The sequence below is a fragment of the Bombina bombina genome, chromosome 7 (genome assembly GCF_027579735.1).
Source record: "Bombina bombina isolate aBomBom1 chromosome 7, aBomBom1.pri, whole genome shotgun sequence".
Taxonomy (NCBI): Eukaryota; Metazoa; Chordata; class Amphibia; order Anura; family Bombinatoridae; genus Bombina; species Bombina bombina.
This window is the reverse complement of record NC_069505.1, coordinates 430,328,459-430,352,565: the sequence shown is the minus strand read 5'-3', so window position 1 is coordinate 430,352,565 and position 24,107 is coordinate 430,328,459. Positions and strand designations below refer to the sequence as shown.

The 24,107-nt window shown below is 42.0% G+C and overlaps 1 protein-coding gene across 1 annotated transcript in view; it reads right to left on the bottom strand.

Annotated features, from left to right (window-relative positions):
* Positions 1 to 5,889: 5,889 nt before the first annotated feature.
* DESI1 (desumoylating isopeptidase 1) overlaps positions 5,890 to 24,107 on the bottom strand; it is a 55,390-nt gene continuing 37,172 nt past the window's right edge. The window contains exon 6 of the mRNA XM_053721317.1: positions 5,890 to 10,032. Coding sequence (XP_053577292.1) covers positions 9,939 to 10,032 — 94 coding nt within the window. The 3' untranslated portion in view covers positions 5,890 to 9,938. The remainder of the gene's footprint in view (positions 10,033 to 24,107) is intronic.

Genomic DNA, 24,107 nt, shown 5'->3' with positions numbered 1-24,107 from the left:
AATAGAAACTGGCCCTTTAATTTATACTGGCCCTTTAAATTTTTAACTCACAACTCTTGTACTGTATTTAAACAAGAGTGTGCAAAAACGAAAATAATACCAGAGACTGGCCCTTAGATAAATCCTGAAAAATAACAGGATACTGTGTCTTTAAATAGTAAAACCCCACTATTTTATTAAGTCGAGCAAAAAACGATTCACATTTAAATGTTTCAAAAAATCATTTGCTCCGCAAAAAAAAAACGGACACCTCTCCACCTCAACAGCTTTGCTGAGGTGCCTACCTGCCACCCGGTCTCTAGACCGCTCCTTCCGGCAAAGATTCAGGTCGGGTTTTTGGGGCGCTACCAACCGCTTGCTCTCTCAACCATGCGGTTCTAGCGCAACACCCGATGTCCTGTAAATGACAGGAGAGATGCCTGAACGGAATCGGAACTCCGAGAACAGATGTCCAGATACACTGCACGGCGTCTCTAACAAGACAAAAGTGCGTGAAAAGTAGCCCCGCCCATTGTTGGCATCAAAAATTTACACAGCTTCCCGGTCAAGTTTTTATTAAAAATAACCGATAGCCCAACCTTAGCCCAGTGCCTGTACAAATGCTGTCATTGCAGAAAAGGCCCTCTTTATCATAAGTAGCCCATGCTCCAAGCAAACTAAATGTATATACATGAATAAGTGCAGAATCCTCTCTGAGTCCATTGTTGAAGTGTGCCCCAGAATAACAAAGACTGCACTTACCTTAATGCTGTCCGACAGCAGGACAGCTCCAACAGGTTTAAGTCCTTTCCCTCCTATAGCCCTGTGGAAACAGATAAGGCCTGAGTTAGATATTGCTTAGGCCATCATAAGCAGGGCAGCATCACAGTATGGGAGGCGCAGTGAGAATTATGTCCCACCAGTTCTCATTGCTCTAAAGCCACCAAAAGCTCTACTGAAGAGACTGATATGGACTACGGCTACACCCAAGAACAAAGCAGCACAATCTTACACTACTTTAAAAATAATAAACTCTTGATTGAAGAATCTAATATAACACCTCACTTTACCTCTTCCTATCACTAACATAGGCATAGAGAATGACTGGAGTGGGAGGGAAGGAAGGAGCTATATAACAGCTCTGCTGTGGTGCTCTTTGCCTCCTCCTGCTGACCAGGAGGCATAATCCCACAAGTAAGGATGAAATCCGTGCACTCATCGTGTCTTTAAAAAGAAAAAAGCTTAGATGCCTTATTTTTCAAATAAAGATAGCAAGAGAATGAAGAATAATTGATATTAGGAGTAAATTAGAAAGTTGCTTAAAATTGCATGCTCTATCTGAATTGAAAGAAAACATTTGGGTTCAGTGTCCCTTTAAGGAGCTGTTAATACAAGTCTGGATGGTTTCGCAGAAAGACTCTCCCTGCATCTCCAGACCCTAACATTCGTCAATGCTCTCACTGAGAGGCTGTCAAGACTACTTAAAACTCCAGTCCCATTCCAAAGAGTACTACCCTCAATAAGAGACTACTCCGAAATCTTCTGATACTTCTCTGCCATCCTCCTGTGACGAAAGGCACAGAATGACTGGGAGATTAGGAGAGTGGGGGAGGTATTTAAGCCTTTGGCTGGGGTGTCTTTGCCTCCTCCTGGTGGCCAGGTTCTATATTTTACACAAGTAATGAATGAAGCCGTGGACTCTCCATGTATTAGATGGAAACATGGCTGAGGTGGCAACCCTAAATGTAGCACTTATGCATTTAAACTGTCTAAAACACACACTAATGCCCAGTTTAACAGAAGAAATGGGTCTTGATAGGATGTTTTTGAATTATATTGTTGTTACTCTCTGGCTGACACAATGTATATAAACGCATACTTCTCTCTATAAACACATACACGTGATGTTATTCATGAACTCTTGCTACCTCAGCTGGTTACAGCAGGGTTAAGGAGGACATAGTCTACAGTTTGTGCCTTTTGTTTACATCATAAAGTTTCCTGGAAAGGAATGAGATCGCAATGTTTCTGTTTGTGCAGAGTGAGGTGTCACGGCCAGGGGCAAATATCCTCACTATGGGCCCAATGACCTAAATCTCACAAGTACAGACGTAGTTTTTCACCCCGACCCTCACAGGAGCTGCCCATGTGTAGTTATTGTAAAAAAGGGAAGTCCCTGCGAGTGGCGAGACGTCTCCTATTGAAAGAAATAGAGCTCGCCGGAAAGGGAAACTTTGCTCTGTAGAGAGCACGAGGCGCACTTAAAGGGACATGAAACCCAATTTTTTTTCTTTCATGATTTAGAAAGAGCATACAATTATAAACAACGTTCTAATTTGCTTCATTCTCTTGATGTTCTTTGCTGAAAAGCATATCTAGATATGCTTAGTAGCTGCTGATTGGTAGCTGCACATAGTGTGCATTGCTATTTCTTCATTAAAGTATATCTAAAGAATGAAGCAAATTAGGTGATAGAAGTAATTTGGAATGTTGAATGTTATTTAAAATTGTATTCTCTATCTTAATCATGAAAGAAAATGTTTGGGTATAGTGTCCCTTTAAAAATGAGATCCTGCAGCCAAAATAAATCACATTGAGCTGCTTACGGCGTATAGCATCTTACAAGCGCCTGTATTTTCTTATGCATGAGTTTTTCTATTAGGGTTATACGTATTTTATGAAAAGATCACCACCTGTTTCTAATCTGTAGTGCAAAAATCTTTACAGAATTAGAGAGAAAATGTCATACGCCCAGACTCAGCCCATTTTACAAAACAGCAATGACACTTTCTATTTTGTACTTATAAGCACACATTTCTAAGTGATTTTTGCACATCCAGTGGATTTAGTTGAAATAATTTTTTTATTGAAGGACAGACAAAAGAACCTCCAACCCCATTGTCTCTGAAGTGGCCATGTAGGCTTTGGTCTGGAGTGACCCCGAAAACAAGGGGTTCTAACGTAGCCTAGTATGCATCTTTAATCACCACCTAACAGTTCTGAATCCTTAGGCATCTGGCAATACAAAAAAAAAAGGGGTACACAAGGAAGGACGGCGTAAGGGTCAACGATGACAACATCCAAGTCCCCATCACTTCGTGTTTTTCAATAAGTCTATATTACTCTACTAAATAAAAAAAAAAAAAGTAACCACACTAAATAAAATAACATTCAACATAGATAACCACCATTAAACATTCATTAACATTCAACTTGCCCGTTTCATTATTACCTTGACACTGTTTCCGAGAGGAGAGATTTCCCTTCATCGTGAGTTGCTAATTACTGTCTTAAATAGTCTTGCCTGAATTTTGCCTTTGAGAGTCTCACTAACTTAAGTGTCACCTAATCACTTAGTCTATGGGAGTCTAACCCTGTGTAACATCCTCAGTTACCGTTTAAGATCCAGTAATACCATATCTTTAAGAACCGGTCTTGGTTGCCTTGCATGGAGGCCACCGTCTCCGACAAATTATATACCAATTGGATCCTATCCCTCACCTCCCCCCACGAAGGCACGCCCGTTTTCCAATACCTAGACATCCAGTGGATTTAAACGGACATAAAACCAAAACATTTTCTTTTATGACTCGGATATAAAATACAATTTTTAAACAACTTTCCAATTTACTTCTATTATAAAATTTTCTTTGTTTTCTTGTTATCCTTTGTTGAAAAGCAGGGCTGTAAGCTGAGGAGTGTGCACGTGTCTGTAGTACTATATAGAAGCAGTTTTACAACAATCTTATACATTAGCAAGATGGCAGCACTATATCCTGTCATGTGCATGCTACCTATCTAGATATTGCATCAACCAAGGATAACATGAGAACCAAGCAAATTTGATAATAGAAGTAAATTGGAAACTTTTTGAAAATTGTATTCTCTATCTGTATCATAAAAGAAAAAAATGTGTGTTTCATGTCCCTTTAAATTATGATTTATTGTGCATATTTAATACCATTTACATACAAATGTTACATTTTTGACAAAATACAATTTTTGGTGAATATTTTTGATGCCCCTTAACAAAACAATCTTTTCCTGTGTATTTTTGTGTGAATGGTTCAATTATTTGTTTTGTAAGATTTTTAAAATACAAATTTTATTGTGCACTTTTGTAATGTCTGCATCTCCTCCCCTTACAATGCAGTATGCACCCATTCTACATCTCCTCCCCTTACAATGCAGTATACACCCCGTCTGCATCTCCTCCCCTTACAATGCAGTATGCACCCCGTCTACATCTCCTCCCCTTACAATGCAGTATACACCCCGTCTGCATCTCCTCCCTTTACAATGCAGTATACGCCCGTCTGCATCTCCTCCCCTTACAATGCAGTATACACCCCGTCTGCATCTCCTCCCTTTACAATGCAGTATACACCCCGTCTGCATCTTCTCCCTTTACAATGCAGTATACGCCCCGTCTGCATCTCCTCCCCTTACAATGCAGTATACGCCCCGTCTGCATCTCCTCCCCTTACAATGCAGTATACGCCCCGTCTGCATCTCCTCCCCTTACAATGCAGTATACGCCCCGTCTGCATCTCCTCCCTTTACAATGCAGTATACGCCCGTCTGCATCTCCTCCCTTTACAATGCAGTATACGCCCGTCTGCATCTCCTCCCCTTACAATGCAGTATACGCCCCATCTGCATCTCCTCCCCTTACAATGCAGTATACGCCCCGTCTGCATCTCCTCCCCTTACAATGCAGTATACGCTCCATTTGCATCTCCTCCCCTTACAATGCAGTATACGCCCCATCTGCATCTCCTCCCCTTACAATGCAGTATACGCCCCGTTTGCATCTCCTCCCCTTACAATGCAGTATACGCCCCTTAGCTAGACACCTTGTTTTCGGGGTAAAAAGTGGCTTTAGATCATTCCACCAGGGAAATAGATGTACTGACAAGCATTCTTTAATAATCTCACCAGCCCAGAGACCTTTAGATTATGGGGCCCTGTGTCTCCTCGGTAAGGGCCCAGAATACTCTGCCACGTCTAACACATATCTTCCTATACACAGAAAATCATGAATTTATAAAACTAAACTTTTACTAACGAGCCTCTATCTCCCAGGATATTGGTATCTCACAGGCATTACACCATAAGGATCCCGCTAAATTATAACCAAAGGCCACCTCTGCCGTGGTCCTATAAATCAAGCAAAGGTAAACTACGGCTGGGGCTAACTCAGGTCCACCACTTGATTCAGTACGGTCTGTAAGCTAATCGTGTTTTTTTACTTTTTCAAATGCTTGGAAAAAAAGAAAAATAATATTTTGTACACACCATAGCTGTGTAAAAAGTTTAAACATGGTGTAAAAAGTGTAAACAATGGTGTAATGTGTGAAAAATAATAGGATTTAAAAAGGAATCTCATCAGAGCAGAATATCTTTATGAAAATAAAAATGAGGCTGTCGTTATTCAAGTAACTATATATATATAAAATTCTCAATTTTGCCTCTAGATCTGCAAAGCCTAAATATTAAAGCTCTGATCCTTTCCGGGAAACGTTTGCTGACCCCTCCTATTAGAGCCGCTAATACAGACAGTCCCCAGGTTATGAACAAGATAGGTTCTGTAGGTTTGTTCTTAAGTTGAATTTGTATGCACGTAGGAACAGGCACTTTTTTTTAGGTGAATCTTTAGCCACACATTTTTTTCGTTTTTTTAGCATAGGGAAAAGTTTGTTTTGCTATCTGTGCCCCTGTTCAGAAAATTTCACATCACTTTCTGTCCTTTGGATTTTTGAGTATTTTGGGTTATCTTGGAAAGAAGGACTGGCGATAAAGCTCTATTTCTTCTATTTGTAAGTACGAGTTGTACTTAAGTCGGATGTCTGTAACCCGGGAACTGCCTGTATACTGCAGAGACGCAGGAATTAAACCACACATCTAGAATACAATATATTACTATTTTATTTGTTATACATTCAGATTGAGGTATCATAGGAAATATAACACGTTATAAACATGTATAAAACAAATACAGTATATGACAACATGCAATATGAGGATGTTTATCTGCTATACTGCAAGGTATTAATACATCATCTGCTGGGGCTGCAGTAAGTTATCGTATTGCGTAGGGTTAAAAGGCAAATAATACAAATGGATTAAAAAAACAATGATCCTATGTGCAAGTAGCTTATACTCTGGTTATGAGAGGAACTTATCTTGCTTTTCCATCACCAGTAATAACACACTTGGCACTTAAGTAAACTATAGGTATGAACACACGTGCCTTTTATGTCCATCATTTTAATGACTTCTGTGCCACTGAATTAAAGGGACAGTTAAAATTAAACTTCAAGGGACATTCCGGTCAAAATTAAAATGCACATAAATGAATTACATCTTTGAATAAAAACATATTTGCAATATACACATATTGTAAAACATGCTTCTAGTAAAAGCTATCACTGTTTTAGTGATAACATTTTACATTCATATTCTCAGTGCACCAACATTTAACCCTTTGAGTGCTAATGACGGCTCTGAGTTGTCAGAGTTTTCCACTCCGGTGCTAATGAAGGCTCAGAGCTGTCATTAGCACTCTTCCCACCTTGAGGAAGATCTGGGGGCTCCCACCTGCTCCTACCCCGGCGATCGTGCCTGTAGAGTGACTTCCCATTTTGCATGGTGACGTCACGCGCAATAACGTGACGACGTTACCGCGCAACTTTATTTATACTTAACAATGTTAAATATAGGAGCAAGGGGGCATGCTGCTTAGAAGCCTGTATCTCAGGCATCAAAGCAGCTACAGACCCCAAGACCCACCATTGGAAAGGTAATCGCATAACCGTTCCAACGGTGTAAGTCTTGGGGGTCTGAAGAAACAAAAAAAAAAAAAAAAAAAACTTTAAAAATTTGGTTAAAAAAATAAAAATAAAAAAAACCTTAAAAAAATCTTAGCACCCAGGTGGGAAAGTGCTTAGCACTCAAAGGGTTAAACACTGCAGCTGCTCAAAGCAGCAGTGGGGCTTGTATCATGTCAGCAATTAACAAACTGAGTCATTGCCAGACTGTACAAGAATTTTAGTCTCTCTGAGCAAGTGCTGTGTTTAACATGCTGGTGCATACTTAAATACACTATTGAAACAGCTATAGCTTTTATTAGAAGCATTTTTTGCCAATAGATGTGTATTACAAATATGCTTCTATTATTTTGGCTGTAATGTCCCTTTAAATGACATTTTAAACAACTTTACAATTTACGTCTATTGTCGATTTTGCTTAGTTCACTTAGCATCATTTGTTAAAGAGTAATCCTATGTGAGTTCAGGAATGTGCACATATCTATATTAATCTAGCAGCAGTGTTTGAAAGAATGCTTATAGCAATGTTAAACATAGTTGCAAACATTGCTGCCATAAAGTGCTAAAGACACGTGCACGCTCCTGAGCTTCTATCAGCCTAAATGGTTTTTTTTTCAATAAAGGATACCAAAAGAACAAAGCAAATGTGAGCCAATGACAAGAGGCACATGTGTGCAGCCACCAATCAGCAGCTAGCATTGCTGCTCCAGAGCCTACCTCGGTATGCTTTTCAACAAAGGCTACCAAGAGAACAAAGCACATTAAACATCATAGGTAAATTGGGAAGTCGATTAAAATTGCTGCTCTTTCTGAATCGTGAAAGTTTAATTTATACTTTAAGTTGCTTAAAGTTGTCCAGTTCTACGGTTTTATTTCTGGAAACAAATAAATAAAAAAATGTTTGGCAGGTCCCAGATCCACCGTTATGGTGTTGTAGAGAGTATTGGACGATCTAGAAGTTCAGTAATGGAGAGAAGGTAATACCAGAATATGCCTTGTAGCCAATGCCCCTGCTCTAACTGTAGAAACAAGACAGAGCTAGATAAAGGTCCCTCTAGACAGATCATCGTCATCACTTCCTGCCTCTCGCGTCTCATGCGGCCAATACCCCATGTGACTCAGAGGAGCTTAGCGCCTCTCCCCCATCATCAATACCAACTCATGGCGGCTGCCTCTCACTGTTGCTATAGTTACAACTGCTGACAAATATCAACAAACCTAGTCAAGTGTGCTATCTGCAGCTCTATACAAGTGCATTGTATGCTGATCATGTACAGAGGGCTGCAGAATACAGTAGCACTTTACACAGTGACAATAAAACAAAAAGGCTTTATCCAATAGCAAACGTACAACTGGTGCTTATCTGCCATGTGTTTGCATGTGGTTGGCACGGGTGAGACCACTGTTTAGTGAGATGGGGGGGGGGCAAACAGATAGTGTCAGGCAAAATATGTTTTGTTTTATAGGGAATACATGGGTAAGAAACTAACAGCTATCACACAAGTACAGATGGCACTTGTACAATAATGTAAGTTGTACCGTTGGCTGGGAGAGCATGTTGCCCTACATTGCTACAGAAGGGGTTAAATACTTTGGTTATGAAGCACAGAAGGGCACATGCTGGGGAGAGACCAGTAGCCCCACTGGGTATACAGGGATATAATGTGTACAGAATCACATACTACACACTGAGCCGCAGGCCGATGTACTTGTGCACAGAACTACAAGGTCTGTTGTTGGATAATCAGGAGAGGGGACACTAACGGCACCAGAAAGCAACATGAGCATTCAGCCTACCATGTTATCCCCCACATCAGGGCACAGCAACAGCTCTCAACTCTCTCATTTCCTGGCCTGAGCACTGCTGGTTAATCACATTGTTTTACAATCCATGGATGACTGAATAAGCTATTCAGGTAGCCAATTGCCCAGTATGACTATGATTCGCTTAGCAGCCAACAAGGACTCTCAAAGCTTTATGGGAACCATGAAAAGCCAGAGGGCTGAGTCCGACTACAGCAGCGACCCATGGCTTGGAACGCCCTCAATGCAAAATAAGACAATAAAATATACTTATTAACTAGCACTGACCCAGGCTGCCACTCGCAGAATAACATCCTGTTTGCCTGGACCTTGAGCTCTGATTACAGTTGAGAGAGCAGAGGTCAAATGCATAAAGTGGTGCTGCCCAATAACAACATGTACTGGCAGTCACTGGTGCCACGTGCTCACAATATTATACAGGGGGCGTGTGAGCCCAGATCTACAAAGTGCGCCTAGCTGCCCCATAAACAACAGCACGGAGCTGTACACAGTAATGTGGCATCCGAGCTGTACCAGGATAGTCTTATTCTACAGAGACAGTAACAAAACTATTAAATCAGTGGAACCTTCTTTGGAACATTAAATTCTAAACTTCTAAACACCCCAGGGCACAGTGCCAGAAGATGTGATGGAAAATCTGCCTAAAAAGAGGGATTCCAAGCTGTAAAACAAAAGATTTAAACCCCTTGTTGTTGTGCAGTATTTGTCTATTCCAGTCCTCAAGAAGCCATACACAGGTGTAAAGGATCGCCCCATGTCACAACGGGTCATAATGACAGTGACTCAGAAAGGAAATGCTTCAATTCTACCTGTCGGCTCCCTGTAACACAGAGTTATAAAGTGCAGCAGGATAAAATATGTATATTTTGGCATTTTATTGATTTCTTTCTACCTCAATCAGTGCTCAGCTCCTGCACATTCAATTAAAAACTCAGTGCTTGCTAAATTTGAGATATATATATATATATATATATATACACACACACACACACATATACACACACACATACACAGTATATATATATATATATATACGCACTAGTGCACACGTGTCCCACAGTTGGTGTCACAGAACCTTTCAGAATTAAAAAATATATATCTTAAATAGATTTTTTCCATTACAGTATAGCATTTCATGATAAAAAAAAAATATATGTGGTTCCAGGGCTTCTGAGCAAGACCCTATGATGTGATCTTAGTGGAATGAAACAAACACTTATGGTCAGGAACAGATTCTAGAAAACTGTAGTTAAGTTAAAAAGCGAGGGCACTGCCCACGCAGGGTTCGGGGGGTAAAGGAGACGGTTAGCTTGGTCCACTTTGTCTGTTAAAACTGTTGCCTCCGGGCGGCTGAATTTGCACAGAGTCCAGGAAGGGGCGTAAGGCTTGTCCAAATGGCCTGTTATGGGGAGAGAGAAAAAAAGCTTTTATTTATCCTGGTGGGAGATACTGTCCGACCAACACAGCAAGGGAATTTCATTTAATATACAGTATGTATGTATGTATATATATATATTTATTATCTATATCATCTATCTATCTATCTATCTACCTACCTACCTACCTACCTACAAAAAGTCACCTCCAAAAGGATATGCACATCCAGATATAAATCAAACTGCCAGGGTGCTTTCAGAAAGCATAGCATAAACAATCCCAGCTCGCCGGACTAATGTATATAAAACATAACATTTAATGAAAAAGAAGAATTCTGTGAACAAGAAAATCACAAACAGAGGGCGCCTCTTAGTGTAACACTGTGATACAATGGTATAATATGCAGAATACTTGTGTAAGAGCTATACTTACTTTTGTGGGTATAGCTCTTGCACAAGAATTCTGCATATTGTACTGTTGTATCACAGTGTTACACTAAGAGGCGCCCTCTGTTTGTGATTTTCTTGTTCACAGAATTCAGCTTTCAGATTATATATTACAAGAGGAGCAGCCCTGATCAGAGAGACACAACACACGGAGTCTGACCTGGACTAATCTCTCTATGTGAATATATCCATGGTCTCTGCCTGAATACAGATAAGGAACGATTTACTGGATTTGTCACTATTGGTTCAAATCTTTGCACCCTAATTCTAATGTTTGATTATATACTATAGTCATTGTTATTCATGGTATAACCATTTTTTAATAGCATTAGTGGTTCAAGCAACTGGTTCAAGCCCCCGAGAGATGAATCTATTTAATGAAAAAAAGTTTAAAAACTGCATAACGTTTTGGTGCCATTATTATATATGCTACATGTTGTGCTTATATGGTGCTCCTGTTATGGTAACTCACCAGTACGTCTGTTACAGGCTGTAGCTACAAGTAGGAGATTAGTGACCGGTACTTTGAACACGCCCCCTGCGAAACATCACTGTGAGTCATGCACTGATGACATCAGCATTAGGGGACAGAATTCCGTGAGGAGATGCAGTCAAGCTAAGATATACATAAAGCCTATTTTAGTGGCTCAGATCAAAGGTTTGATTCCAGAACTTTAAATGGGACTGATTGTTTATATCCTGCTGATTTGGGGTTATATAATAAGAGTTCTTTTACTCCTACTTTTTTTTGGATACAGTTGTTATGCATGCTGAAAGCCTACTGACAAAAATACCCTTTTATCTCGTCCGAGCCATCATCCGCCTAGAGTATTTAAGAGCGTGTCTAAATCACAGCTTTTGAGGGTAAAGAGGATAGTTTCCAATTCTTCTGCCTGTCAAATGCGCTTAGATGAAATGCGCAACAGGTTAAAAGAAAGAGGTTATTCCTCTGAAGAATTGGAATCTATCAATCTTGAACCTCAACAGAAAATATGTGGATGTTAAAAAACTAGCCTTTGTCTCCAATTATAATTCCACTAGTGTCAAATTACATAAAATCATTTTTAAACATTGGTTAAAGTAAAGGTCAATTTCGATGAATCGGTGCCCGATTTTTAATAAACCTATTAAAAACAAGGGCACTTTAATTAATCTAAATTGACATTTCACTCGTTTTCTTCAAATACTTACCTTTTAATCCTGACAGCCGCTCCAGAGCTTCCTCCGTCCGTCGCAAGTCCTCTTCACGGGTCCAAAATGACAAATCTTGCTTCCTCCAATCACGGTGTTGCCTCAGGCCATGATTCCCCGGGGGGGAGCCGTGATTGGAGGAAGGCGGATTCGTTATTTCTGACGTATGAAGAGGCTTCCGACGGTCGGGGGAAATCGCTGGCTGTGAAGATTAAAAGGTAGGTATTTGAAGAAAAGAGTGAAAAGAAAATTTATGCTTACCTGATAGATTTATTTATTTTTTGACACGATGAGTCCACGGATCATCTTAATTATTAATGGGATTACACCTCCTGGTCAGCAGGAGGAGGCAAAGAGCACAACAGCAGAGCTGTTAAATAGCTCCTCCCCTCCCTCCCACTCCAGTCATTTGACCGAAGTTAGGAAGAGAAAGGAAAAGCCAAGGTGCAGAGGTTTACAATAACCCACAACCTGTCTAAAAGAACAGGGCAGGCCGTGGACTCGTGCCAGAAAAGAAATAAATTTATCAGGAAAGCATAAATTTTATTTTCTTTTTTAAGACACGATGAGTCCACGGATCATCTTAATTACTAATGGGATTCAATACCCAAGCTAGAGTACACAGATGATATGGGAGGGACAAGACAGGGAACCTAAAACGGAAGGCATCACTGCTTGAAGAACTTATCTCCCAAAAGCGGCCTCAGCTGAGACAAAAGTGTCAAATTTGTAGAACCTTGAAAAAGTGTGAAGAGAGGACCAAGTTGCAGCCTTGCAAATCTGTTCCACAGAAGCATCATTTATGAACGCCCATGAAGAAGCAACAGCTTTCGTGGAATGAGTTGTAACTCTCGGTAGGCTGCTGTCCAGCAGTCTCATATGCAAAACGTATGAAACTCTTCAGCTTAAAAGAAAGAAGTAGCCGTAGCTTTCTGTCCCATGCGTTTTCCTGAGAAAACCACAAAGAAGAACACTGACGAAAGTCCTTAGTCGCCTGCAGGTATAAATTTAAAGCACAGACCACGTCACGTCCAAATTGTGCAGAAGTCTTTCCTTCTGAGAAGGACGATTAGGACACAAGGAAAGAACAACAATCTCCTGATTAATGTTCCGATCAAAAACAACCTTAGGAAGAAATCCTAATTTAGTACGTAAAACTGCCTTATATGAATAGAAATAAGATAAGGAGACTCATACTGTAATGCCGAGAGCTCTGACACTCTCCGAGCAGAAGAAATAGCAACAAGAAAAAAACTTTCCAAGATAACAAATCAATATCTAAAGGAAAGAATAGACTCAAACGGAGCCCTCCCTGAAAACTAAAAGCAGACTCCATGGAGGAGTAACTGAATGAACACAGGCCTGATCCTGACCAAGGCCTGGCAAAATGATTGTACATCTATGACATCTACCAAGCGTTCGTGTAACAAAAAAGAGAAAGACAGTTCGTGTAACAAAAAAGAGAAAGACAGGGTTTCTAGAGAACTTGACGATAAATCTTCCTCCAAACCTCTTGGAGAAAAGACAAAATTCTAGGAATCCAATCTACTCCCTGAGTAGACCATGGATTCACACCAATAGAGATATTTATGCCATATCGTATGATAAATTTGACTAATAACAGGTTTTCGAGCCTGAATCATGGTCACAATGGCAGAGTCAGAAAAAACCCTGCTTGGATAATAAGTGTTCAATCTCCAAGTAGTCAGTTTCAGATAAAACAGATTTGGGTTAAGGAGGGGCCTATGAATTAGAAGGTCCTTCCTCAACGGAAACCTCCAAGATGGCAGAGATGACGACATGTCCATCTGCATACCAAATTCTACAAGGCGAAGTCGGTGTTATGAGGATTACCGAAGCCCTCTCCTGCTGGATTTGAGCAATAGCCCGAAGAAGAAAAGCAAACAGAGGAAAAAGCTGGAGAACACTTCCAGATGGAGTTCTCCCCTGGATGAAAGGACTGCCTGCTCAGGAAATCCACCTCCCAAATGTTCCACCCCTGGGAAGTAGCTCGCCAACAGGCAGCAAGAATGGGCCTCCGCCCACTGAATTATTTTGGATACCTCTGTCATCGCTAAGGAACTCATCCCTGATGATTGATGTAAGCCACTGACGTCATTTTGATCGACTGGAACATAATAAACTGGACCAAGGCTAACTGAGGATAGGTCATAAGAACATGGTAGATAGTTCTCAGCTCCAGAATGTTTATAGGAAGAGAAGACTCTGGCTGAGTCCAAACCCCCTGAGCCCTTAGGGAGCCCCAGACTGCTCCCCACCCTAGAAGACTGGCGTCTGTTGACAAAAATACCCAAGATGGTCTGCGAAAGCAGGTTCCTGGGAAAGATAATCCAGAGACAACCACCATTGAAGAGAATCCCTTGTCTCCTGCTCCAGTAGTATTCGAGGAGACAAATCTGTATAATCTCCGATCCATTGCCTGAGTATGTTTAACTGCAGAGGTCTGAGATGGAACCGAGCAAATGGGATGATGTCCATTGCCACCACCATCAGCTCGATTACCTCCATGCACTGAGCCACAACGACTAAACAAGCATCGATAATCTCTGATTTCCTGACATTCCGTCAGAAAAATCTAATTGATATGGAATCTATAATGGTTCCCAAAAACGTTACCCTTGTGCATGGGACTTAGGAACTCTTTTCCAAATTTACCTTCCACCCGTAAAACCATGGGAAGGATAACACCAAATCTGTGTGAAATCTTGCTAGCTGTAAGGATGGCGCCTGAACCAGAATGTTGTCCAGATAGGACGCCACTGCAATGCCCCGTAACCGAAGCACCACCAACAGCGCTCCCAGAACCTTCGTAAAAACTCAGAGCTGAGGCAAGACCGAAAAGAAGAGCCACGAACTGGAAGCGTTTTTCCAACTTGTGAATGGCATATGAAGGTACACGTCCTTAAAATCCACAGTTGTCATAAATTGACCCTCTTGGAGCAAGGGAAGAATGGAACTTATAGTTGCCATCTTGAAGGACGGTACAATAAGAAAATCTGTTTAGACTCTTGAGATCTAAAAAGTGTCCTGAAGGTTCCCACCTTTTTCGGTAACCACAAACCGATTGGTATAAAAAAAAAAAAACAGACCCAGTACCTGTATTGGAACTGGACCAATCATTACCGGGTCTGAGATGTCTCTTACGCAGTGTAAGAACGCCTCTCCTTTTGCGATCTGCAGATAATCTTGAAAGCAGAAACCTGTCCACTTTGAATCCCTGGAACACTATTTTCTATTGCCCAGGGATTCTGAACATCTCAAACCCAAGCCTGAACGAACACTGAAAGTCTGCCCCCTACAAGATCCGATCCCAGATCGGGGACATGTCCATGTTGTCTAATTGGATCCTTTTTTTTTTTTTTTTTTTTTTTTTTAATTCTTTAAAATTTTCAAAGGAGATTATTTTCATCAAGCTAGGTTCCAACAAGGTCTTCCCCTTGTAATGAATTGTTAAAAAAACTTAGAGCATACATCAGTAGAACAAGGCTCTAACCATAAGGCTCTGTGAGTTGGAATAGAGACACCTGAAACCTATGCTCCCATTTTGATAACTTTAAGGCAAGAATTAGAAATAAAGGAATTAGCCAAATTAAAAGCCTTTATCCTATCCTGGATTTTATGCAGGGGAGTTTCTGACTTAATAGCATCAGACAACGCATCAAACCAATATGCCGTTGCACTAGTGACGGTAGTAAAGTACACAGCTGGATGCCCTTGTAAGCCCTGGTATACATCGATTTTCTAATTTTCATCCATAGGATCTTTAAAAATCCAACTATCCTCTAAAGATATAGTAGTTCTCTTAGTCAAGCTGTAAACTACTCCATTCACCCTAGGGATTGTTTGCTCAGCCTCCTTAGCGGAGTCGGCTATGGGAAACATCTCTTTAAATATAGGGAATGCGGTCTTTTCCATTCCTTATAACTAACTGGACGCACTAGGATAGATTACACCGATATAGTCAGAGTCGTCCAGGGAAGCTAAAACCTGCTAAAGTACCAAATGAAGGTGATAAAGCTGAAAGGAACTGGAAGAAAAACAACCTCAGGATCAAATAAAGATATTATTCATCTGAGACTGAGAATTTTCTCTCATATAATGACGAAGTATCTTCCTCTAACAGGGAAGAACCATTTGGAATAGCAATTACAGAATCCAGCGCCTTAAACGATTGAAAATAAGTCCTCTAGTAATGTTATCTTCCACGTGGGAAAAACATAGAATGCATGAGATGCAGAGTAACTCCGTATGGAGTGTGTGAGGAAGCACAGGGCACTGGCCATAACATTTTGTGTGTACTATAGGAGAAATTTGTGGCATAAAGTGACCACTGTCAACATACTCCCAAACAGCAAACGCCTTAAAAGGAGAAGGTTCAGAAAAAAAAAAGATGGTAATTTTTCATTAAAAATTGACACATAAAAAATGTTAGTGTCTCTTTAAATTTTAAAAGCAATTTCTTATTTCTGTGTGCAGAAACAATCCAATAGTATGTTAACATTGCTGTTAATAGACATCGCCATGTACATTAAAGAAGCAATGTCTTGTGCAGCAATTCCATATAAAAATTGCAAGGAACCGCAGAGCACTGCATGTGTGATAGTAAAATCAATGTACACTTCCTTAAGTAACCTGCTTCACATATAGAAGGGTAACTAAATAAAGATTTAACCATTTGTTTGAAAAAAATTAACATATAGGTTATAGATACTGTCTCTTTAAATGATAAAGATAAATTAACCTTTATTATTACAAGGGCAGACATGGTTGAACACAGAATGGAATCGTATGTACTGAAAAATTCTGTCTATACCTCATCTAGACCCCGCTGAGGCATTAGACAGTTTCTCTTATCCAAATCCTGGACTATCAGAGCGCTGTCTGAAGCGCACGCATTTAAACAATAATACCTCCGTGACTGCCGAAAACCGGGAGTGATAAAGAGTAATTTCTAAACGGCGCCATCCTCCCCTCCTAGTGGATAGACAGAACTGTTAGGAGGGAAGAGAGAATGCCTTGGTGCCCTTTACAAGCTCCGCCCCTCGTGGGTGATACACAAGCCCTCTCCCGCTCGCCATTATATTTTTTAGTAAAGGCACCGGGAGCAACTGACCGGTGTACACAGTGTAAAAAAAAAAAAAAAAAACGGACGATAAATATAGTTTACATAATCTTGGGGGGGGGGGGGGGGGGGGGGTTACTGCATTCTTACCCCAACACATTGTAAAAGAATATGCAATATAAATGAAAACCCCGGTCGCCATTATGAATTTTAATAAATGCACCATAATAATAATAATAATAACAGAATTTATGTTTACCTGATAAATTTCTTTCTCCAACGGTGTGTCCGGTCCACGGCGTCATCCTTACTTGTGGGATATTCTCTTCCCCAACAGGAAATGGCAAAGAGCCCAGCAAAGCTGGTCACATGATCCCTCCTAGGCTCCGCCTACCCCAGTCATTCGACCGACGTTAAGGAGGAATATTTGCATAGGAGAAACCATATGGTACCGTGGTGACTGTAGTTAAAGAAAATAAAATATCAGACCTGATTAAAAAAACCAGGGCGGGCCGTGGACCGGACACACCGTTGGAGAAAGAAATTTATCAGGTAAACATAAATTCTGTTTTCTCCAACATAGGTGTGTCCGGTCCACGGCGTCATCCTTACTTGTGGGAACCAATACCAAAGCTTTAGGACACGGATGAAGGGAGGGAGCAAATCAGGTCACCTAAATGGAAGGCACCACGGCTTGCAAAACCTTTCTCCCAAAAATAGCCTCAGAAGAAGCAAAAGTATCAAACTTGTAAAATTTGGTAAAAGTGTGCAGTGAAGACCAAGTCGCTGCCCTACATATCTGATCAACAGAAGCCTCGTTCTTGAAGGCCCATGTGGAAGCCACAGCCCTAGTGGAATGAGCTGTGATTCTTTCGGGAGGCTGCCGTCCGGCAGTCTCGTAAGCCAATCTGATGATGCTTTTAATCCAAAAAGAGAGAGAGGTAGAAGTTGCTTTTTGACCTCTCCTTTTACCTGAATAAACAACAAACAAGGAAGATGTTTGTCTAAAATCCTTTGTAGCATCTAAATAGAATTTTAGAGCGCGAACAACATCCAAATTGTGCAACAAACGTTCCTTCTTTGAAACTGGCTTTGGACACAGAGAAGGTACGATAATCTCCTGGTTAATGTTTTTGTTAGAAACAACTTTTGGAAGAAAACCAGGTTTAGTACGTAAAACCACCTTATCTGCATGGAACACCAGATAAGGAGGAGAACACTGCAGAGCAGATAATTCTGAGACTCTTCTAGCAGAAGAAATCGCAACTAAAAACAAAACTTTCCAAGATAATAACTTAATATCAACGGAATGTAAGGGTTCAAACGGAACCCCCTGAAGAACTGAAAGAACTAAATTGAGACTCCAAGGAGGAGTCAAAGGTTTGTAAACAGGCTTGATTCTAACCAGAGCCTGAACAAAGGCTTGAACATCTGGCACAGCTGCCAGCTTTTTGTGAAGTAATACCGACAAGGCAGAAATCTGTCCCTTCAGGGAACTAGCAGATAATCCTTTGTCCAATCCTTCTTGAAGGAAGGATAGAATCCTCGGAATCTTAACCTTGTCCCAAGGGAATCCTTTAGATTCACACCAACAGATATATTTTTTCCAAATTTTGTGGTAAATCTTTCTAGTCACAGGCCTTCTGGCCTGAACAAGAGTATCGATAACAGAATCTGAGAATCCTCGCTTCGATAAAATCAAGCGTTCAATCTCCAAGCAGTCAGCTGGAGTGAAACCAGATTCGGATGTTCGAACGGACCCTGAACAAGAAGGTCTCGTCTCAAAGGTAGCTTCCAAGGTGGAGCCGATGACATATTCACCAGATCTGCATACCAAGTCCTGCGTGGCCACGCAGGAGCTATCAAGATCACCGACGCCCTCTCCTGCTTGATCCTGGCTATCAGCCTGGGGATGAGAGGAAATGGCGGGAACACATAAGCTAGTTTGAAGGTCCAAGGTGCTACTAGTGCATCCACTAGAGCCGCCTTGGGATCCCTGGATCTGGCCCCGTAGCAAGGAACTTTGAAGTTCTGACGAGAGGCCATCAGATCCATGTCTGAAATGCCCCACAGGTGAGTGACTTGGGCAAAGATTTCCGGATGGAGTTCCCACTCCCCCGGATGCAATGTCTGACGACTCAGAAAATCCGCTTCCCAATTTTCCACTCCTGGGATGTGGATAGCAGACAGGTGGCAGGAGTGAGACTCCGCCCAAAGAATAATTTTGGTTACTTCTTCCATCGCTAGGGAACTCCTTGTTCCCCCCTGATGGTTGATGTACGCAACAGTCGTCATGTTGTCTGATTGAAACCGTATGAACCTGGTCCTCGCAAGCTGGGGCCAGGCCTGGAGCGCATTGAATATCGCTCTCAGTTCCAGAATATTTATCGGTAGAAGAGATTCTTCCCGAGACCAAAGACCCTGAGCTTTCAGGGATCCCCAGACCGCGCCCCAGCCTATCAGACTGGCGTCGGTCGTGACAATGACCCACTCTGGTCTGTGGAACATCATCCCTTGAGACAGATTGTCCAGGGACAGCCACCAACGGAGTGAGTCTCTGGTCCTCTGATTTACTTGTATCTTCGGAGACAAGTCTGTATAGTCCCCATTCCACTGACTGAGCATGCACAGTTGTAATGGTCTTAGATGAATGCGCGCAAAAGGAACTATGTCCATCGCCGCCACCATCAACCCGATCACTTCCATGCACTGAGCTATGGAAGGAAGAGGAACGGAATGAAGTATCCGACAAGAGTCCAGAAGCTTTGTTTTTCTGGCCTCTGTTAGAAAGATCCTCATTTCTAAGGAGTCTATAATTGTTCCCAAGAAGGGAACCCTTGTTGACGGGGATAGAGAACTCTTTTCCACGTTCACTTTCCAGCCGTGAGATCTGAGAAAGGCCAGGACAATGTCCGTGTGAGCCTTTGCTTGAGGAAGGGACGACGCTTGAATCAGAATGTCGTCCAGGTAAGGTACTACTGCAATGCCCCTTGGTCTTAGCCTGCCGATATTATTAAATCAAAATACCCAGAATAAATGATTCCTCAAGGCTAAATAAGTGTTAATATCAATCGATTTAGCCCAAAAAAAGTCTACAGTTTAAATAAGCCCTTGTGAAGCCCTTATTTACAATCGTAATAAACATGGCTTACCGGATCCCATAGGGAAAATGACAGCTTCCAGCATTACATCGTCTTGTTAGAATGTGTCATACCTCAAGCAGCAAGAGACTGCAAACTGTTCCCCCAACTGAAGTTAATTGCTCTCAACAGTCCTGTGTGGAACAGCCATGGATTTTAGTTACGGTTGCTAAAATCATTTTCCTCATACAAACAGAATTCTTCATCTCTTTTCTGTTTCTGAGTAAATAGTACGTACCAGCACTATTTGAAAATAACAAACTCTTGATTGAATAATGAAAAACTACAGTTAAACACTAAAAAACTCTAAGCCATCTCCGTGGAGATGTTGCCTGTACAACGGCAAAGAGAATGACTGGGGTAGGCGGAGCCTAGGAGGGATCATGTGACCAGCTTTGCTGGGCTCTTTGCCATTTCCTGTTGGGGAAGAGAATATCCCACAAGTAAGGATGACGCCGTGGACCGGACACACCTATGTTGGAGAAAATTGTACACAATAAAAACCAACCTCTGTTATAAGACAGATTCTCTTATCCCACACTGCGGTTGTCATAGACTAAAACACAGCCATTGGGACAAAGAGAGTCCCTTGTCCTATACGGACAAACTGAACAGCTATATCCGATAGCTCTACTGTTTGCAGGGTTTCCATCAAGCATTGTATGCTCATCAAAACACATGCCAAAGAACCCACAGCACACATATGTAACCCAGTACCCGTGTCCTAACTGCCTTAATGTCCCTTACTAAACTAGGAGAATCTGAGACCCAGTGTAATGAGGTTAGATGAACAAATAAAGTGCCCAAACTTTCTCTGAGATCCTTTCCCCCAGAAAAGAAGATAGCACTTACCTCATCTTCTGCCTGGCAGCAAGGCAATTCCCAGGTTTAAGAGGTCCTCTCCCTCCTATGGACCTGAAAATAAACAAAATTCCTGAGTAAAATCCCTCAGGTTTTCAGGGTTAGGGCAGCATAAATGTATAGGAGGCGCGGTGAGAATAATGTCCCACAAGTTCCCATTGCTCTAAAGCCACCAAAAAAGCTCTACTAAAGAGACTGATATGGACTACTGCTACACCCCAGAACTAAGTAGCACAATCTGGCACTACTTTAAAAATAATAAACTCTTGATTGAAGAATCATAACACCTCACTTTACCTCTTCCTATCACTAACGTAGCCAAAGAGAATGACTGGGGTGGGAGGGAAGGGAGGAGCTATTTAACAGCTCTGCTGTGGTGCCCTTTGCCTCTTCCTGCTGACCAGGAGGCGTAATCCCACAAGTAAGGATGAAATCCGTGGACTCATCGTTTCTTAAAAAAGAAATGTACATTTTGATGAATGAAAGTGCCCGGAATTAAAGGGCACCGATTCATCTAAATTGACCTTCACTTTAATGTTGGGTCACTTTGTCTGAGGTTGAGTAATTTCAACAATATTCAACAAAAAGGGAAATTTATTCTTACCTGATAATTTTTTTTCTTTTACGATACAATGAGTCCACGGATTTCATCCTTACTTGTGGGATATCACCTCCTGGTCAGCAGGAGGAGGCAAAGAGCTCCACAGCAGAGCTGCATAAATAGCTCCTCCCTTCCCTCCCAACCCACTCATTCGACCGAAGTTAGGAAGAGAAAGGAAAAGCCAAGGAGCAAAGGTGACTGAAGTTTTAACAAAAATAAAGGTCTGTCACGTAAAAACAGGGAGGGCCGTGGACTCATCGTATCGTAAAAGAAACAAATTTATCAGGTAAGAATAAATTTCCCTTTTCTTTTACAAGATATGGTCTGCGGATTTCATCCACGGATTTCATCCTTACTTGTGGGATACAATACCAAAGCAATAGGACACGGATGAAACGGGAGGGACAAGACAGGGCACCTAAATGGAAGGCACCACTGCTTGAAGAACCTTCCTCCCAAAAACAGCCTTGGATGAGGCAAAAGTATCAAATTTGTAAAATTTTGAAAAAGTGTGAAAAGAAGACCAAGTCGCAGCTTTGCAAATCTGTTCCACAGAAGCATCATGTTTAAATGCCCATGAGGAAGCCACAGCCCTAGTGGAATGAGCCGCAATATGTTCAGGAGGCTGCTGTCCAGCAGTCTCATATGCAAAACGAATGATACTCTTCAGCCAAAAAGAAAGAGGTAGCCGTAGCTTTCTGACCCCTGCACTTCCAAGAAAAAAACAACAAACAGGGAAGAAGATTGATGAAACTCCTTAGTCGCCTGTAAGTAAAACTTTAAGGCACGGACCACGTCCAAATTATGTAACAGCCGCTCCTTCTTAGAAGAAGGGTTAGGACACCCTCCTCCTCTGTCCCACCACATCCGCTTGGAATAACTCCTGGTGGCCCACAGCCCTCGGACACCCTCCAACCCCCACCAACCATGCACGAAATCTAGGCGTCATCCTGGACTCATCGCTCTCCATGGACCGGCAAATCAATGCTGTCTCTTCTGCATGCTTCCACACACATCACCTGCTGCATAAAATCTTCAAATGGATCCCAACCGAGACCCTCGTCAGCAGGCGACTGGACTATAGTAACGCACTCTACGCCGGCACCACCATCAAGCTCCAAAAGAGACTACAGCGCATCCAGAACTCCTCGGCCAGACTCGTCAATGCCACATCACCAAACACCTGCGGGACCTGCACTGGCTCCCCATCAACAAAAGAATAACCTTCAAGCTTTTCACCCACGCATTCAAGGCCCTCCACAACATCTGTCCCGAATACTTGAACCACTGCATTACCTTCTACACCCCTGCCAGACAACTTTGATCGGCCGACCAAGCCCTCGCTGTCATCCCCCGCATCAGGAAAACCACAGCGGGAGGCAGATCCTTCTCTCACCTGGCCGCCAAGACTTGGAACACCCTCCCGCTGCACCTCAGACAAGCTACCGCCCTAACTAAGTTCAGAAAGGACCTCAAGACCTGGCTCTTCGACTGAACTGCAACCCTCAGTGCCTTGAGACCCTTATGAGTGAATAGCCGCGCTTTACAAGAACCCAATAGATAGATAGACACAAGGAAGGAATAACGATTTCCTGATTAATATTTTTGTTTGATACAACCTTAGGAAGAAAACCAGGTTTGGTACGCAACACTACCTTATCTGCATAGAAAATAAGATAAGGAGAATCACATTGTAATGCTGAAAGCTCAGAAACTCTGCGAGCAGAAGAAATAGCAACTAAAAATAAAACCTTCCAAGATAGCAACTTAATATCTATGGAATGCATAGGTCAAACGGAACCTCTTGAAGAACATTAAGAACTAAATTCAAACTCCAAGGAGGAGCAATTGGTCTAGTCAGAGCCTGACAAAAGGATTGAACATCTGGAACATCTGCCAGACGCTTGTGTAGCAAAATAGACAAAGCAGAAATCTGTCCCTTTAAGGAACTTGCTGACAACCCTTTCTCCAAACCTTCTTGGACAAAAGACAAAATCTTAGGAATCCTAACCCTACTCCATGAGTAGCCCTTGGATTCGCACCAATAAAGATATTTACGCCATATCTTATGGTAAATCTTTCTAGTAACAGGCTTACGAGCCTGGATCAAGGTATCAATGACCGAATCAGAGAACCCTCGCTTAGATAAAATCAAGCGTTCAATCTCCAAGCAGTCAGCTGCAGAGAAGTTAGATTCGGATGACGGAAGGGTCCCTGAACAAGAAGGTTCTGCCTCAATGGAAGCTTCCACAGCGGCAGAGATGACATGTCCACCAGATCGGCATACCAAGTCCTGCGAGGACACGCAGGAGCGATGAGAATCACTGAAGCCCTCTGCTGTTTGACTCTAGCAATCACCCGGGGAAGGAGAGCAAACGGCGGGAACACATAAGCTAGGTTGAACGACCAAGGCACTGCCAAGGCATCTATCAGTTAGGCCTGAGGATCACTGGACCTGGATCCATATCTCGGGAGCTTGGCAGCTTTGGCCTGCCCCATCTGAGAATCAGGCTGGCAAATACTTCCGGATGGAGTTCCCATTCCCCCGGATGGAATGTCTGCTCAAAAAAATCTGCCTCCCAATTGTCCACTCTTGGGATATGGATTGCTGACAGAAAACAAGAGTGAGTCTCTGCCCACTGAATTATCCTGGTCACTTCTGCCATCGCTAAGAAACTCCTTGTTCCTCCCTGATGATTGATGTAGGCCACAGTCGTGATGTTGTCCGACTGGAACCTGATGAATTTGGTCGAAGCCAACTGAGGCCAAGCCAGA